The sequence below is a fragment of the Pholis gunnellus genome (genome assembly GCF_910591455.1).
Source record: "Pholis gunnellus genome assembly, chromosome: 6".
Taxonomy (NCBI): Eukaryota; Metazoa; Chordata; class Actinopteri; order Perciformes; family Pholidae; genus Pholis; species Pholis gunnellus.
This window is the reverse complement of record NC_136532.1, coordinates 12,580,199-12,598,261: the sequence shown is the minus strand read 5'-3', so window position 1 is coordinate 12,598,261 and position 18,063 is coordinate 12,580,199. Positions and strand designations below refer to the sequence as shown.

General features: G+C 42.1%; 2 protein-coding genes across 2 annotated transcripts; both read left to right on the top strand.

The window, feature by feature from the left end:
* The first annotated feature begins 4,219 nt into the window (after nucleotides 1–4,219).
* On the top strand, nucleotides 4,220–8,771 carry riok2 (RIO kinase 2 (yeast)). The gene is made up of 10 exons (XM_079161165.1): nucleotides 4,220–4,378; nucleotides 5,120–5,258; nucleotides 5,360–5,476; nucleotides 6,057–6,232; nucleotides 6,316–6,404; nucleotides 6,518–6,709; nucleotides 6,813–6,905; nucleotides 7,155–7,598; nucleotides 7,831–7,927; nucleotides 8,296–8,771. Exons 1-10 carry the CDS (start codon nucleotides 4,313–4,315, stop codon nucleotides 8,455–8,457), a joined length of 1,575 nt encoding a protein of 524 aa, XP_079017291.1. The 5' UTR covers nucleotides 4,220–4,312; the 3' UTR covers nucleotides 8,458–8,771.
* A 1,592-nt stretch (nucleotides 8,772–10,363) lies between these two features.
* On the top strand, nucleotides 10,364–13,985 carry LOC306697132 (protein limb expression 1-like; the record flags this gene model as incomplete). The annotated part of the gene is made up of 6 exons (XM_079160884.1): nucleotides 10,364–10,439; nucleotides 10,945–11,150; nucleotides 12,004–12,144; nucleotides 12,246–12,341; nucleotides 13,446–13,523; nucleotides 13,626–13,985. The coding sequence occupies 6 exons, from the start codon at nucleotides 10,364–10,366 to the stop codon at nucleotides 13,983–13,985; spliced, it is 957 nt and encodes a 318-aa protein (XP_079017010.1).
* Between the last annotated feature and the right edge of the window lie 4,078 nt (nucleotides 13,986–18,063).

Below are 18,063 nucleotides of genomic sequence, written 5' to 3'. Positions count from 1 at the left end.
GAGCAGACGTCCTCTGTGGGCCGGTCTCCCGTGATCCCACGTTCACTCTGAAGCAACACAGTGGAGGAAATTCAAACACCAAGAGACGGTACTGACATGAACAAACAGCCTTTTAAAACAGTTTGGAAAACCTTTCTCCATCTATTTACATAAACAATATAAACAGCATGCCTAATACCTTAACGTTGGCTGTTCAGAGGTTAGGTGAGTATTCTCAGTGGTGTGATCATCCTGTAAAATACTTTTTAAACACATATCTTATACATATGCAACATATTGGTGAAATAGCTCCATAGACATTGGAGTAAATTGGGTGGTGGTATGTATGCTACCACTTTTAAGCTTTTATGCATTATTAAAATCATAATAAGCAATTTATTTCTTCATGTGAATGAGATAATAGGGGGAAGGGCTGGTAGCTTTGATACACTATGTGTAAATCAACTGTAGAGATCACTTCACTTCAGTCAGTACTGCACAGGTCCTTTCATCACTTTGACCTATCCAGCTCACTTTCATCTTACGCTAACGAGGGGCTCATTAATTTCTAATCAAAGGATCCCGATTTACTGCAGGTCCATTGAGGATATTCAGCCCTCCACACACAGAAAATGGATGGGGTCATCACATTTTGAACAATACATCTGAAGACCAGTGGACACACGCAAGTGCTCACGTAAACCCACAAGGTGATGGTGAATCTGTCTCAAAACATATGGCCACTTTTTGATCAGATGTATTGGATTCTATACAGCCGAAACTGTGGCAAAGACAAGTGAGAGGAGGGAGAAAAAGATGGAATAGTTTAAGAGAGCTGCTTTGTGTTGAAGCATTGCAAAAAGTTCCCTCGCACACATCTGGAAAGAAGACACTATCTCACTGTGTGCTAGTGAGTGTGTGTGTGTGTGTGTGTGTGTGTGTGTGTGTGTGTGTGTGTGTGTGTGTGTGTGTGTGTGTGTGCTTTGGGGCATGCGCATGCTGGAATGGCGGTTCCGCCACGTTCCAGATAATTCCTCACACAGGCGGGTCCACTCTCTCCCTCTACTCCCGTCTCCATCTGAAGGAACACACCATCGGTCACTCTGGTCCGTGCTTGTGTGTAAGTAACTGTCCGGACTCAGTGAAACCGATGGCTGCGCCTGTCCGTCGTAGGCTGTTTAACAAGAAATTCTGCCTCGAGACTCTGCTGCTGCTGAGAGCCAGAGGAGCAAACTGCAAGTTTTATCAGTAAGAAACACCTTCAGTCTATCAGCCGAAACAATCGAAATCTCTACAGACTGTAAACCGTTAAAATGTCATATGCTTTTCTAGCTGTAGATTATTAAAAAACAAATCCTTTTGGAAAGTTACAGAATATGATAATCATATCAAAACCAGCGTTGGTCATTGACCAATCAAGGTTGAGAGTTATCGTGTACTCTTATTTGCCTTCAGCATGGAACGAGAGAGTAAATTGAAAATAAAGAATCAGCTTATTTGAATCAAAATAATTATAATAATAGCTGTAGAACAATCAAGTAGCATGTAGAGTAAATTCATTCATTCAGATTATACATTTCAATTTTTTTAAAAGCAGTCGGTCCAAGGTTGGTCTGCTGAATTGATTGCATTCATTAAAAAGATTAATTTAATTACATAAGCAGCATATATGAGAGTCAATCATTTCCAACCTTTCCTTTCAGCTGAATAACATCTGTATTTTTCACAATGTGGAACAGAGCGACGTGGTGAAGTAACAAACCCAGTGGTTCAGTTAACACTGTCCGGCCAACAATGTCCCTGTCCTCTGACACTCATCCTGTAATCAAAGGCCTGCACCTGTACAAAACACTGTGTCTGCATAATATCACAAAGACACTTCAGTTCAGACAAAAGGCCAGGTGCACACACAGGAGGAATTAAACCAGAGACAAAAGACAGCGGCTCAGCAGCTACAGTAAACTTGTGTCACAGTGTCATCTAGTGTCGTCTTTAAGAATTGCAAGAATTACAAAAACATGTTCTGCAGTGGATTAATTGATAACAAACAATGTTTTGTATTTAAAATGTTAACTTGAAATATCCAGAAAAATCTAACTTAATGCAATTCCACGGGATGACATGCTACATAGAAGTTCATTTGGATGAATGCAACTCCAGTGTTTCATCACACAGTGAGGTGGAGATCTATAGAATGTGGTGTTGTTTTATTAGAATGCATATGTATCGAATGTGTCCCTGTTATTTTGTCCACTACCTGTGTAAAGTGGGGCACAGATATATATTACAACCAAGACACGTCTGCTGGAGCTGTTAAAGCACGCAGCACACCGTAGTGACACAAGTTAACAGACAGGAGTCCTGAGAAAACTACCATGACGCAGTGCGGAGAGTGTGAATAACTGTTTGAAACAAACATTCACGAGACCTGCAGAGCACTTACAGACACTGAGTGGCTCACACGGAGCTCGTTGGGGTAATAAACCTAGAAGGTTTTGGAGTAAATTGATTACTAACAAAAGAGCCAATTCATTATATCTACAGTTATACAACACAACGGTCAGTAAAACACCTCCTCTGTTTGATTTTGTTTCCCCACACACTAGCATGCTGACCTGACCTCTCTTTGGACACAGGCACTTGCTGAACCGCAGAATGTTAAATAAACCAATGGAGGAATTCCACTGAGTCAACACAGCCAGTGGAAGTGGAGCGCTCACTCTGTGTCTGTGTGCGTGTGTGTGTGTGCGTGTGTGTGTGTGTGTGTATGAGGCTGCGAGCAGAACAGAGTGGTGTCTGTCACAGGGCAGTCCTGAGTAAACTCTGTTTAGAACCATTCTGCCCACAGAATGCACAGAATCCAGCTGCTATGGCAACAGAAACCTGGTGGTAAATCTGTTTAATGCCTTCTCTCTCTCTCACACACACACACGCACACACACACACACATGCACACACACACACACACACACACACGACCTTCAGGTTTCATTGAGATGATGCAGTGTTTCCTACAGCATCACTATAGATATATTTATTTAGGTTTAGGTTAAATATGATATACTTTATTGTCCCCGAGGGGAAACTCTTGGACTCACAGTACTGCTGATCCATCATGATTACAAAACACATTAATACAACACAAAATCCAATAGATCTACCAGCCAATAAATACCCAACGGTGTTTTCAGTTAATCTGGCTGATTAGGCCTCTGCAAAACGGGCCGAAGTTATGCAAAGAACCTCCTAATGTCCCCAAAATCTATTAACTAAACACAAAAGATGTATGTTGCCCCGCCCTAACAGGTGCAACAAGAGTGTACGGTAGACGTCAATCAAGCAATTTGTTCACGCTAATAAGGCGTGGAGAAGATGTCTGATCGGATAACAAGTGAAAACACCGTGACTGTAATTATTTAGTTATATACTACAGTATTGCTAACAAGGTTTTAATAGTGTTTTTACACTGAAAAGGTGAGTATGAAAACTAAAAAACACTTGATTATTGAGGGCTTTTCAATAACACTATTATCCCAAAATGCGATGCACAAGTGAAATGGAGGATCTACTCAAAGCTGCTGCAAAACTAAATGCAAAAAATGTAATAATCTTTTTTGACCAACCATAATCCACTTCAAGATTTCTACAACGTCTTGACTAATCAAACCTTAATCTAATCTTGAACTGGAATAATGACAAATCTGAATTACATTGCAGATATCTGAAACTGGAATTACAACTATAGTCATAATATAGTTGCAGATATCTTCAACTAAACTGTAGATGTAATAAAACACTACATACACATGAATGGTAAAAGTAATCTTAATCTTACTAGTCAATTTAATAAAGGATATCTAAAGTTTTGACTAGTTAAAATATACTTACAGATATCTTGAATTAGAGCTTTAACTAGGCAAAATGATGTTGCAGATATCAGTAATGAATCTAGCCAGCTAATAAATGTTAAAACAGCTTTCCAAAATAAAAGCACAGGCGGAAGTACTTAAACTCACCACTTTACCGCTAGATGATGGTAAATGTCCCACTACTACACATGATGCTGATGCTATGTGTTGTATTATTACTTCATGCTTACGCTCAAACATTTATTATCATAGGTTGTGTAAAATGATGTGTGTTGTATTGTGTTAAAAATACCGGGTACGAGTGTGTCAGGATGACGTCATCGAACGTAAATCGGAAGTGACGTTTTCCAGTTCCCTGAACTTCCGACTTGCACGTGTGTTTACTAAACATGTGGACGACTAAGCCCTAAAAGTAATAGTAGTACTTTTTCAAACACACGTATCGTTTGTTAACGGGTTGAAACATGGGGAAGCTGAATGTCGTGGTGTTGAGATACTTATCTCGAGATGACTTCCGAGTCCTCACAGCGGTAAGTAGCTAGCTAGCTAACGTTAGCTAAGCTAACCGTTAACTGCTCCGTCCCAGCTGAGTTAGCGTCTGCTAGCTTGAGTTAGCCTGTGCATGTCACCGTTGCGGTGAGTGAAATTTCGTCAGTGTTGTCATTGTAGAGAGCTGACAGAGGTTCACACTTTGAAGCCCATCTTAAAACAATACTTGCTTGCCCATGTACCTTGAATCGGTAGTCGGTATTCCTCTTGTCCATACTGGCCGTAGAGGAACCCTTCCTATTTCACTGTAGTGTTAAGTGATGGGGGACAACATCCTCAGCTCTCCTCATTCTGCGCCAAAATGTGTTCCAAACTGAGACTGTATATAAGTTAAGCTACAGATAAGGTTAGCTTAGCTTTCAGCCGTTTGTGTTGGACAAACCAAGTAGACATTGTTTCCTTGCTTACGCTAGCTGCACAGTAACAGGTCATTTGAACTATAAAGACTTTGTATCACTAGTCACAGATGACTTTATGCCACTGTTCCACATTCACAGTAGCGCTCCCTATGACCGTTAAACTAACCTCAGAGTAAAATCAGTCAAATGCCTCTTCGAAGTTATGTCATCATATTGTTATATTTAAAATCCCAGCCCATGCTCTCATCAAGCGGTGCTCATTTCATGTCAATTCAGCTCTGCAGCACTATTTCTGCTAGCAGGCTTAGATTTAAATCACTCTGATCTAATTCTGGTTCTTCCTGTGAACTTTCCTGCACACAGGTTGAGATGGGGATGAAGAACCATGAGATTGTTCCAGTGAGTCTCCTGTCCTCCATTGCTAGCCTCAAACATGGCGGCTGCAACAAGGTCCTCAGAGAGCTTGTCAAACACAAACTCGTGGCCTATGAACGCTCCAAAGGTGAGAAAATACACAGGAATGCTCGCTGAACCTCACTAGTCTTGGTGGACATAGTACATCTAGGTCATATTTGTAATGTGGCATGTGTGTGTGGATTTCAGCTGTGCAGGGTTACAGGCTGAACAATGGAGGATATGACTACTTGGCTCTGAAGACCTTGTGCTCCAGAGAAGTTATCATTTCAGTTGGCAACCAGATGGGTGTGGGTAAAGAGTCAGGTAAGAAAAAAGTTGCATACGTAGTACATAGTCTGCATGTGTTCACATAGCCACCTCTCGCTTGGCATGTGAGATTCTGTCAAAATCCGTGGCATGATAATAGTTCTTTATCTATTGATATGGCCAGTAGTATATCATAACTATTCACACAAGCAAAGCGTTGAATATTTAGACTTCATCCCAGAGAAATGCACACTAGTTTCTAAATAGTAGGCCTAACACTTAAAATGAAATCAAATGTATAAAAATCAAATCAAATCATTGCATAAAAACATGTTTCCTCTAACAGACAATATTGCATAATATTGAACTATAATCAGCCTTTTTGTGATTTAATTATTTATTGTACAAATCTCTGTAAAAATCAGGATATAAGTTGTTTTTTTTTTCCCTTAATAACTATAAAGGAATACTGAGAAGTCCATCTAACTGTAGAGTTTCAAAAGCCAGTAGTTTGTACAACGTTTCCCTTGTTGTTGATGTAAATGACTTCTGTTCTCCGTCAGTTTCCCAAGCTGCTTGGACAACGTCAGAAACTCTGTTGTTCATAGAAATGTTTGTTTGCGCTCACTTCCTGTAGATATATATATCGTGGCGAGTCCAAACGACGAGCAGTACGCTCTGAAGCTTCACAGATTAGGCCGTACCTCCTTCAGGAACCTGAAGAACAAGAGAGATTACCACCAACACAGGAAGAACATGTCCTGGCTCTACCTCTCTCGCCTGTCTGCCATGAAGGAGTATGCCTACATGAAGGTAACGGAACAAATCAGAGAAAGTTATGTGGACTAGAAAGAAAAGGTCACCAGCAATTACTAAAATGTCTTCTAATTTTTCAGGTATTGTATGATCGGGGCTTTCCTGTTCCTAAACCTGTGGACTATAACAGACATGCTGTCGTGATGGAGCTCATCAACGGATATCCATTGTATGTAAACAAGCCATCCTTTCTTGCTTTGTATAATGCTTTAGTGATAGCAATAGCGTACACTTCCTACTCTCTGTTCCTTATGTGATTTAGAGTGTATTGTTGTCTTTCAGGTGTCAGGTGCATAAGCTGGAGGACCCAGGTTCCCTGTACAATGAGTTCATGGAGCTCATAGTCAAACTGGCCAATCACGGCCTGATTCACGGAGACTTTAACGAGTTCAACCTTATGCTGGACGACCAGGACCACATAACTATGATCGACTTCCCTCAAATGGTGTCCACCACACATTTTAATGCTGAATGGTTGGTGTCTGAGTTATACAATTGAAAATGAATGAACACCTAAGCTTTATGAAACAGACATAAAGATGAATCCGTTGTTCACTTTTTCTATCTTTGATTATAGGTATTTTGACAGAGATGTTAAATGTATCAGAGATTTCTTTGCCAGACGATACAATTACGAAAGCGAGCTCTTCCCAACCTTCAAAGACGTCAGGTAACTACGCATGGTTATGTTCAGTTGCAATAAAACTCCTGATATACAAAGAAAATAGTCTTGGTGTTCATTTTAGATGTGTGATGGAAAAACCTCATGTTGTCTGCTCTGTGTTATTTTAAACAACTTGTTCAACATTTTCCCAAGTGTTTAGAAAAATCACATTTTGCATTGATAATTGTTTTATCTTATCGTTATTTGGAAAGCAAGTCTTAAATGATCTTTTGTTGTCACTGTTTGTTCCTACAGCCGCTCTTGTTCTCTGGATGTGGAAGTCTCAGCTAGCGGCTTCACCAAAGACCTGCAGAGAGATGCTGCATTGCTGCACCCAGCTGGACCCGAGGGAGAGGACGACGATGATGAAGAGGACGATGATGATGATGAAGAGGGCGATGACGAAGAGGAAACAGACGAGGAGGTAGAAAAAGAAGAAGAGAGTGTGGACATGGAGAAATATAAGCATGCAATGCTGGAACTGGAAGGTCTGAAAGTTAGCGACTCGCATGCAGACGTCCAAAATGAAGAGAACAAGAGTGAAAAGGGGGAAGAACAAAAAGAGACTGAGACGACATCTACTGCAAGAAGTGATGAAGAGCCAGATAAGGACTTGGAGGAAGAGTTGAATGAGGCAGAGGATGAGTGTCCAGAGCTGGCAGAACTTTCTGCCTCCAACAAAGAGTTCAAACCCTTCAGGTAAGCACAGTAGGGAGTTATCGTAATCCAACATGAAAAACATGTAAGATGACATAATGTTTAAATACGCCACACTGTGGTACAGAACCACCAAATCATTTCATATATAGCACAATTTGCATCAAATTTAGCACGGATGTTAAAAACATGCAAATTATACCCCAACAGTGATTTACTGTGTTTTTGTTGTACCATAATAGCATTTGGTTTTTTTGTGTGTTTTCTCCTGCAGAGACTCAGACAGTCTCCACTTGCCAGAACACCGGAGGCTGAGGACAGACAGTGAGGGTACAATGGGCAGCATAGGGGGCTGCTCCACAATACCACCGGTAAGAAAAACACAGACACACACACACACAGCTGTCTGCAGTTACGTGTATTATTCAAGGGTCAAGATGAGAGCGCCATACACTAATACAGTACCATTACACAATACAAACACTCTAAGGTGATCAATGAATGTTTGGACACTTCACTAGGCGTAGCAATCCTAGTAATCAGTTTTGACAAGAGCTGAAATGTCCTGTAGGTGCTGCTGAAGAGCTTTCACACGGTGTTGCAGTTTGTCAAAGAATTTGACGGCTGGCTCGAAGCAGAAACAAAATGTCGACATACTGCTTTGCCTGCCTTGCAGAGACAGACAGTGAGTACATTCATCTGTAGTAACCAGCTGTCGTTATCATTGTGTGTCCCGCAGGAGGTAGTCCGTCAGAAGGTGCGGGCGCAGCTCAGCAAACAGCAGAAGGCTGCACAGAGGAGACGTCTGCATAAAGGAGAAGCCAACTTGGTGACCAAATCCAGGAGAGAGAACCAAGAGAACATCACATCTAGTCTGGATGGCGCCTCCTTCTGGGGATAACTGCAGAGATGGACAGACTGAATTTGTGTCAACATGTTTTTTTTTCTTCTGGTTAACATGCATGATGTATGGTCCCTCTGCTCCTTTTGTCTGAAGAGTTGAAAAACAACAACAACACAGCAAGAGTGTCTCTGCAACACCTCAACTGCTCCGTACTGCTGTGTGAAATACACGAGAGAAGAGCGAAAACTGTGCATTCAGCAGATCAACACACATCAAGAAGTAAAGCTGTTTTTCTATCTGAACTGTAATTAACTACCATGTTAAACGTACTCCTTATAATGAAGCTATATGATTCATAATTAAACCATTCAAATTACCGTTGATGTGTTTTCTGTGTTTATTCAAAAGAATGGTTTAACAAGTGAGGAAATTTAAAACAATTTCTGACAGGACATCATATGCTGTAACTGCCAGCCAGCCGATTGAATCATTGCTTCCAATCGGCCACACGCCAATCACAGCCCACTCTCACCTCAAGGAGGTTCATTTAAATAACTCCCTCCTCACTGATCCTTTCTACGTCTAAGCTATGACAGACCATACTGCTGGCAAAGCTTTGCCTGCTCCACTCCAGCCTCCACCCTTTTTTAGATCAGAGTTCATTTTGCATAGCAAATGGTTGAAATGTATTCAAAGTTTACTTCGGGCTCATTCCTGTTTACCCGGGGGGGGGGGGGGGGGGGGGGGGTCATGCATGGTGCTCACTGTTTTGGCTTGGTAGCTGCTTGGCTAAATCCAGTGAGCATTTTAAGAGCGGAGCCATCAGCGCCAAGTTTAACTATTTCCATTTGTTAATGGTTAAAAATCTATGACGAGAGTGTTCCCGAATGAAGTATATTAAGTTTATTTTGGGTATACTGCTGACTGGGTGACTAATGTGAGTGTGGCTTTAAGAATCAAACGGAATGCAAGTTCATGAAAAGCTTGTTTATTCTCAACTCCCAGGGTTCAAAGATCTCCCTACTATTATTGTAGTTTGAATAGATCGCTATCTCCACCCTCCCAGCATCCAATCAGAAAAGTAGAGATTGATAGAAGCATGTGGCAACATACATGCTCCAAAACACACCAACACATTCAGCATGAAATGGGCACGCATACTCTGTGAGACTGACACAACTCAACTGACATGTCAAATAAGAGAAAGCAGAGGACTTAGGCGCTAAGAAACCACTTCTTTCTCAGAATTTGGTTCATTTATATGTAAGAGGCTTTCAGAGAGCGGGTGAATTCAGACCTTAACAAAGGGCATTCATATTGAAGAGGGTGAATGGAGCTCAGAGCCTGGGCTCCGTGGTCTCAAATTAGTGTGTGAAGTCAAAAGTATCCCACCCCCACACATCTTATACACTTCATGTTGGGTGGAATTGTCCCTAACACGGTGGGCACTGCGGGTATTTCATATAAAAAGAAGCATCAAGCAATATACCTTCCACAAATTCATATTATTCCTGTTCCTCAAGGTGGCACATTGTGCCATCTGTGGTTTAACTTGGCAACTTTGTGCAGGTCTTTAACTGTCCGACTCTGTTCAGGGATTAGCCAGCTGCATGGCCCGAGGGGAGGGGCTCAGCATTCCAGCTCTGCACCTCTGTGTGTGTGTGTGTAGAAAGAGTGAGGGGCCCCCTGAGCTAATTGGCAGCGAGGGTGACAAAGGTGGTCCGATTCAAAAAAGAAACCCTGGTGGGATGTTCACACAGGGGAGGAGGAGATGGGGAGAAAAGGAGAGTAGAGGGGCTTTCAGATTTTGAGTTTATTCCTCATGATGTTCCCATCCTGAGCTGTGATGGCGGACGTGGCTGCTCATTTCTAGTGTCATGTGTGCTGTTTTGATGGATAATTTTGATGAGAAAAGTGGACTGATTGTATTTGAGGCAGCTGTGGAAGCAAACACCGGGTAAAGATGAGCGAAGTGGAGGTGGAGGAGAGCATCATGTCATACCTTTCACAGAGTGAGACGGACACCAGCACCAAAGACTGTGAGTAACTGAGGAGTTTCAACAGGAAATGGACATATCAGTTTGTTTTAGATAAAATAATCAAATTGTTACAACTGTTGTAACCAATTGTTTTCTCATTACTTTGTTATATTCCTGCAAAGTATTCCTCCAACAAGTGTCAGTCTTCGTATCCCTGCTGCCATAGACTGAGCTGCAGCCAATAGTTTGGCACAAAGTGAAGGACGCAGGAAACTTTTTTCAGGGTCAAAATCAGCTCAAAGCGTTACAAAATGCTGATTTGTATAACTTATGGGGTACCACTTACAGCCACTAATTCTACTTCAATAAACACTGTCTGGGAATGCTGATTTACAGATGTCTGGCTTCTATATTTATGTTAACATTTACACGTATTCTTACAGGTTTACTCAGAGCGAAACCAAAGAAACCTTGGGACGATAACACAGAAGAGTTATCAAAATATTTTACAAATGAAAGTGAATCCGTCTTCCCTTTGACATGTGTCCTTGTTATATGTGTGCAGTGAATGTAGTGGCCATGCTCCATAACTTCTGGGAGCAGAGGCAGACAGGTCGGTTGAATGGTTCCTCCAGTGAATCAGATGGTTCTGTTGGGGACGCAGCCACCCACACGGAGAGCTTGCTGCTGTACGAGTCTGCACCGTCCCCTGGTCCTCCATATGTCTGCTATGTCACCCTGCCAGGAGGAAGCTGCTTTGGTAACTATAAGGTGTGTCTATCATCATCTGTGCTGCCTGGCAGGTTGTCCTCCATGTATTTGACCAAAAATCAACTACAAGTTAGCATCAATACATGACGCAGGTGATGTTTCTCTCTTGATGGTGAAATTGCAGAGCATGAAGGCATCAGTTGTAAATGTAATAACCAACACATCACTTAGTTTGTTTTACTATATAAACGTTTAGTGTGGCTGTAGTTTCAAATGAACTGTTATTTACTACGCTTACATACGTAGTAATAATGCTGTTTAATCTGCAATTGCTTCTCTTCTTTTTGCTGCAGCAACACAGACTAGATCTCAACTAAATTATAAAATAATAAAATAGCCCCTGGTTCACACAAACTGTTAATTTTCTGACCAAAAGTATTTGTTGTCTTACGTCAACTTCCCCGTCAGAGGTAAGAGCTTACAAGCAACACTTGAAGGTCATTTAATGTCGATAAACACACAGTCACACACACTTTGAAGGTTTATTTAAATTGATGCTGTGCTGTTTAAATCCAACAATGCCTCTCAATGGGCTCATTGTGACCCGGACAGCAACCCCCTGCTCAGAGAAGGCATGTGATTGGTTATCTGTGAATGCCTCTTGTGTTCTAATCTCATTGATGAATTGAGGTCTGATCCCATGATTAGCTGTAATGAAGTGTAAAATCATCATAATTGAACTAAGAGCGGGCGCCCATTTATAGACCCAACTTGTTCACTCAAATCAGTCAACCCCAGGCTCACATGCATCAGCAGACCCATAAACCTCTGTTTGAAGTGACAAAGTTTCACATCTTGTTCCCCTTTCTTTTTGCACTTTAACCCTTTATGTTCATGATCTCCTCATCCGCAGGTGTGCGAGACTCAGGCAGAAGCTCGGAGGGATGCAGCTCGTGTGGCTCTGATGAACTCACTTGTGAACGAGCTGCCGTGTCGACGCATCAACCCTCAGTTCATCAGTCACAGTTTGCAGCAGGCGGCCACAGACAGTGCTGTGAGTATGAGTGCATACGGTGCAAACGCGCTTTATTTCCCTTTTATTACAAGAATGTAGTCGCAACATGAATGTTGACCTGCACTGTTGTCTCTGTAAAGGTCTCTATAGAAGATGCTTGTGACTCAAGCACCAGCATAGGAACCTACAGTGTGCTGCTCCGCTCCTACGTAAGAAAGACAATGCTGGAGTTTCAGGTAAAACATAAAGCCATGGCCTATTTTTCTTCTAGCTGTGCTCATAAATCATGTGGTAATTGCGTGAAATATCTATTTACTTCAAAGGATTCAGGCTTTGTGAAGGGGTACTTTGCCACTAAGGGATCTGAAATTGTGTATTTATAATTGGACCCCAATTAAAGCAGTATCATTTTACACAATTAGGAATTATTAAGACAAACATGACAAGAAGCACAACCACTGGGGGGTTATTCCACCCTCCATTGTTATCATTACCCCCCCCCCCCCCCCCACCCCCCAGAATAGTTTTGCTCATTTATTCCCATGCCAATATGTCTACCTTTGTGTAAATAAGCAGAAGTCTGTAGAAAGGGGGTTATTAGCGGGAGGAAATGGGTCCATTATCATTCCTGCTAAAGAGCTTCCAAGTAATATACACACCTCCGTACGTGCACACCTGTACATACACATACACACAATGAAATGTATTCACACACATACATTAACATCTCTGCACACACAGCACCAGTGATAAGGTATTTGCTGTCTGTGCTTCAGATAATCTATACATGCAGTCAGTCCAGGAGGTGTTGGAAGTCATACAGACTCATAAATAAGTAGCTCAGGGTGGATGCAAAGCTGGAAACAGAGTAAACAGACCAGCAGATACAACATGGACTTCAACCCCGGACAACTTGTGTGTTGTGCTTTCCATCTGGGTCTCATTAGGTCAATTTCAGTTCATGTATAGACCTTCTCTGTTTAACACTAATGTCACCAGCTTTTAACGCATGGCAGCTGGTCAGTTAGACAGTGTTTTATAAATCAGGGTGAAAGCTACATGGTGCGTAAAGATTTACAATATCTTTTCAAACCAATCATCCACAGCTAAGGTGTGAGCTCAAGAAATGCCCTCATAATATGTCATCTTTGTCAGACCTATGTACACAGAGCTGGATGTTTGGGTTTGTTATTCAAGTCTCTCTCTCTCTCTCTCTCTCTCTCTCTCTCTCTCTCTCTCTCTCTCTCTCTCTCTCTCTCTCTCTCTCTCTCTCTCTCTCTCTCTCTCTCTCTCTCTCTCTCTCTCTCTCTCTCTCTCTCTCTCTCTCTCTCTCTCTGTAGGAGATGATGACAATTTTCCAGTTGTTGCAGTGGAACGGGACACTGAAGGCTCTGAGGGAAAGGCAGTGCTCTCGACAGGTACAGGTCATATCTCATCCCTGGTTTCAGCTAACTTTAACAAAGCATCAGTATGCCTGCTATACATTCTGATGATTGCGTATATTCTTTCCTCCCCCTCAGAGTGTGATTTCCTATTACTCTCAGCGAGGACTTGACGAGTATATACGCAGCAGCATGGCTCTGGATTGGCTCGGACGGGAGCAGAGGTCACCGGGGCGAGTCGGGGAGGAGCTGCAGGTGGCGCAGAGGGAGCTGGTGTTGGCTCGCCGTCGAGGCATAGAGCTGCGCTTCTACAAGGAAAAGACAGAGATCCTCAGTTTGGCTCTGAGTCAAGCATACGTACACCACACACCTGAGGCCTTCAGCGAGGTGCCGAGTCACACACACAAGCAAGAACAACTTCCTTTACAAACATTGTACAGCCAGGACACAGAAGTCCAGATAAACCCCACCCTGCAATACTTCACCAACCCTCCATAAAAACACAAAGCAAACAGTCTGTCAAACCCAGTGGCGGGCCGTGGATTTTATACCTGGGCCTTCAGTGCTGTTCTACACTTCTAATAACCTCATTATGAACAAGAAGTCCTTGTAGCAATCGTAGCTTTGAATTAAGACATTAGTCCATTTGTAATATCTGCATTTGACCATCCTGTACTTCAGGTTACAGTTACATTAGCTCATCATTATAAAGCTTCACTAATAACACAACTAGTAGATCCTCCTCATGTGTTCATGTTGCTGTCACAGAGATGACAGTTGTGATGTCACCTTTTTATTTTATTAATTGAAATTGAAATAAGACATCCATGTAAAGGATTTCTGTGTGAATGTGTGTATATTCTGCTGTGTAAATTATAAAAAGTATGTGTTACTGCAAGTTAATAAACATGTTTGCTGACATTTGTTTTGCTGCTGTTAATGTTAACTGTCTTGATTGATTTCCTCTGCCTTAGGATTGCAATATATGTATGTATGTATGTGTGAATGAAATGAAATAAAGTAACAGATAAATACATTTAATTACAAGAACTATAACTGATTGAAAATGAGTTATTTAACATAGTAACTGATTTCATTAACTGATTAATTTAGAAAAACAATATTATGAAAAAGATCTATGAATTAATTATTGAATAAGTGATTAAACACTAAACTAAAACCTTGGAGGCTGCATATATACTGAAAAGGTGTATATATATTTATAATCCTGCTGAGCAGGGATTATATATATATATATATATATTTATAATCCTGCTGAGCAGGGATTATATATATATATATATATATATATATATACATACATATATACACACACACACACACACACACACACACACACACACACACTATAAATGTATATATACTATAAATATATACACACACTATAAATGTGTATATATATATACTATAAATATATATATAATCCTGTTGAGCAGGGATTTTAGGCGACGGGAGCAGCAAGAGGGGGCGGGGCGGGAACAGCTGTTGACGCAAACAGGAAGTCCTCTGTAGCGTAGGCCGTCTCATTTCGTAGACCGCACGGTCTAGCCTACGCGGTCCTCAAAGGACGCAGCCCACGTGGACCGCGAAGGCTGGGTCCTCCGAAGGATGCAGCCCCTGAATTGGGACATAGCTAGTGTTTACAATTAGGATAGACGTTTGGACTGATTAGGCCTACAGCGGCACACGGCTAATTCACCGGCGTTAGCATCGTTTTAACGACTCTGGTAAAGGCAAAGCTAACTTTAATAATTACAACGCTATTTAGCTCGAAAGGTACGAAGTTAAACTTTAGTTTAGCACCATTAAATCAACTAAAAACATTACACGATCATTTTTATCGATATTTTAAGTGCATTTTTATTGGAACGATAGCTAAAAACTGTCCTAGTTTAGGAAACAGTCCCGTTATCTCGTAGCGGCGAGCCCACAGTTGAAAAGACTCACGGCTGGTCGGCGGCAAAACTTGCGTTGGAGCTCCATTTGTGCTCGGGGGAATGATTCATCATCAGACATGACGAGTTTCCTCTCTTCTTTTCTTTAGCTTTCGGGCGGAATTAGATGACCGCGACACGGTCTCTAAACTCACTTGAAGCTAACAAGCGGGGAAAAAATAAAAGGAGGTGGTAATGACTAGCTGGCTTACTGTATGTCAAGCTAAACTAAGCTAGCGGGTAGCGTGGCTGCAGTTAGCCTTTAGCTTCAGCTACTCACAAAGTTGGGCAGAATCCCAATAGACGATATTCCACAAGAGGACACATCCCACCGCTGCCACCAGTGTAAGCGTCGTGGGTGTATGGTAGGGAATGAATCAGTCCAACACGTTTTGTGTTTTCCTCATAACTTTAGTCAAGACTCCACGGAACCGCACTAAGTCAAATCACCCTCTCTCTACTCTTCTTCTCCCGTCACTCTCTCTCCATCACATCCAACGCCCTAAACAGCGCCGACTAGTGGTCATATCTGATCATCACACAATTTCAGTTTTACCATGGCAACGATTCCATCGAGGACTCCATGGTTACAATGTTATGATGACGTCACGGATTCTATGCCTTTAATGACGTCTGACTTTGAAGTCTTTACCACAACTTTCACACCAGACACCAAGTTCGTTCAGAGACACATTTGACAATTGCATTTCACACCAGACACCAAGTTCGTTCAGAGACACATTTGACAATTGCAATGGAAGGCCTTAGCAAGAAAAAACAAAGACAGCTCAAGAAGCAGGAGAAGAAGATGGAATTCAATTCCATGGAGGTTGAGTGTGAACTGAAAGACGAGACAGATTTGAAGATTGCAATGGAAAATCTACTTAGCAAGAAACAACTAAAACAGATTAAAAAGATGGAACTGAAGGAGATGGAATTCAATTCCAAGGAGGTTGAGTGTGAACTGAAAGACGAGACAGATTTGACGAATGCAATGGAAAATCTACTTAGCAAGAAACAACTAAAACAGATTCAAAAGCAGAAGCTAAAGCAGAAGGAGATGGAACTCAATTCCAAGGAGATTGAATCTCCACTGAAAAGTACACAAGAGAAACAACTAAGATGTGAACTGAATGACAGCGAGGCGAGTCTCACCCAAACTAAATCTGAGGGGAGAGTCCTCCAGGAAATTCAAGAAGACTCGCTGCAGCAATTCCCCGATGTTCTCCAAGAAAAGATCAAAGGTGATGTGCCGCAGGAGATACAACTGGAAGAGATGGAATTAAATTCCAAGGAGGTTGGACCTCCACTGAATTTTTACCTAAGTTCACTGGAGGCGCAGGCAAGATGTGAACTGAATGACAGCGATGCGACACTCACCCAAACAAAATCTGAGGGGAGAGTCCTCCTAGACATTCATGAAGACTGTCTGCAGAATTTCCTAGATGTTCTCCAAGACAGAAAAGGAGGGGTTGTGCAGATATATGGCCTGAATGCCCAGCTACATGAAGCTCCATCCAGGGATACAGAGTTTCTAAAATCCCAGCTGGAAGAGACCAACACAAAGCTACAAAAAGCTCAAAGCGATCTTATGCAGAAGACGTCCATTATCAATGACAAGCATGTAAAGTTGGAGCAGATGATGAAACAAAAAGAGGCCCTTCAAAATGAAGTACAGGCTAAGAAGTTGGAGCTATGTGCTGAAGGGCAGAGGATGGCAGAAGCTCTCAAAAATCAGAAGCACAAAGCAAAGCAGACGCTGGAAAGTGCCCAGGCTCTCCATCAAGCCCAGATGAGCGAACAGAGAGCGGAGATGAACAGGATCGCAGCAGCTCTGACAGAAACACAGGACCTGCTGGAGACTGAGCGCCTCCACTCTCAGCAGACCACCCTGAAGGAGATGGAGTCATTTAAGAACTTCTGTCAGGCTACAATGGATGAACAGTTAGATGTCAACAGTAAGCTCAAGGCTTCTCTTGCTAAGGCTGAGCTGAATAATGGACAGCACATACAGTTGGAGCAGATGAAACAACAAATAGAGGCCCTTCAAAATGAACTCTGTGCTGAAAGGCAGAAGATGACAGAAGTTCTCAGAAATCATGAGCACGAAACAAAGGAGACTCTGAAGAGAGCCAAGACTTTCCATCAAGCCCAGATGAACAAACAGAGAGCGGAGACGAAGACTAGAATTGATGATCAATCATATGTCAACTATAAACTCAAGGCTGCTCTTGCTAAGGCTGAAAATGAGCTGAAGAATGGACAGCACATACAGTTGGAGCAGATGAAACAACAAATAGAGGCCCTTCAAAATGAGCTCTCTGCTGAAAGGCAGAGGATGGCAGAAGCTCTCAGAAACCAGGAGCACAAAACAGAGGAGGCTCTGAAGAGAGCCCAGACTCTCCATCAAGCCCAGATGAACAAACAGAGAGCGGAGACGAAGACTAGAATTGATGATCAATCATATGTCAACTGTAAGCTGGAAGAAGAGAGAACGGAGACCAGAAAGATCTTGGCAGCTCTGGAAAAGACAGAAGATCTGTTAAAAACTGAGCGTCTCTGCTTTCAGGAACAGTTAAACATCACGGCACAGCTGGAAAACACCTGCAGGAACCTCGATC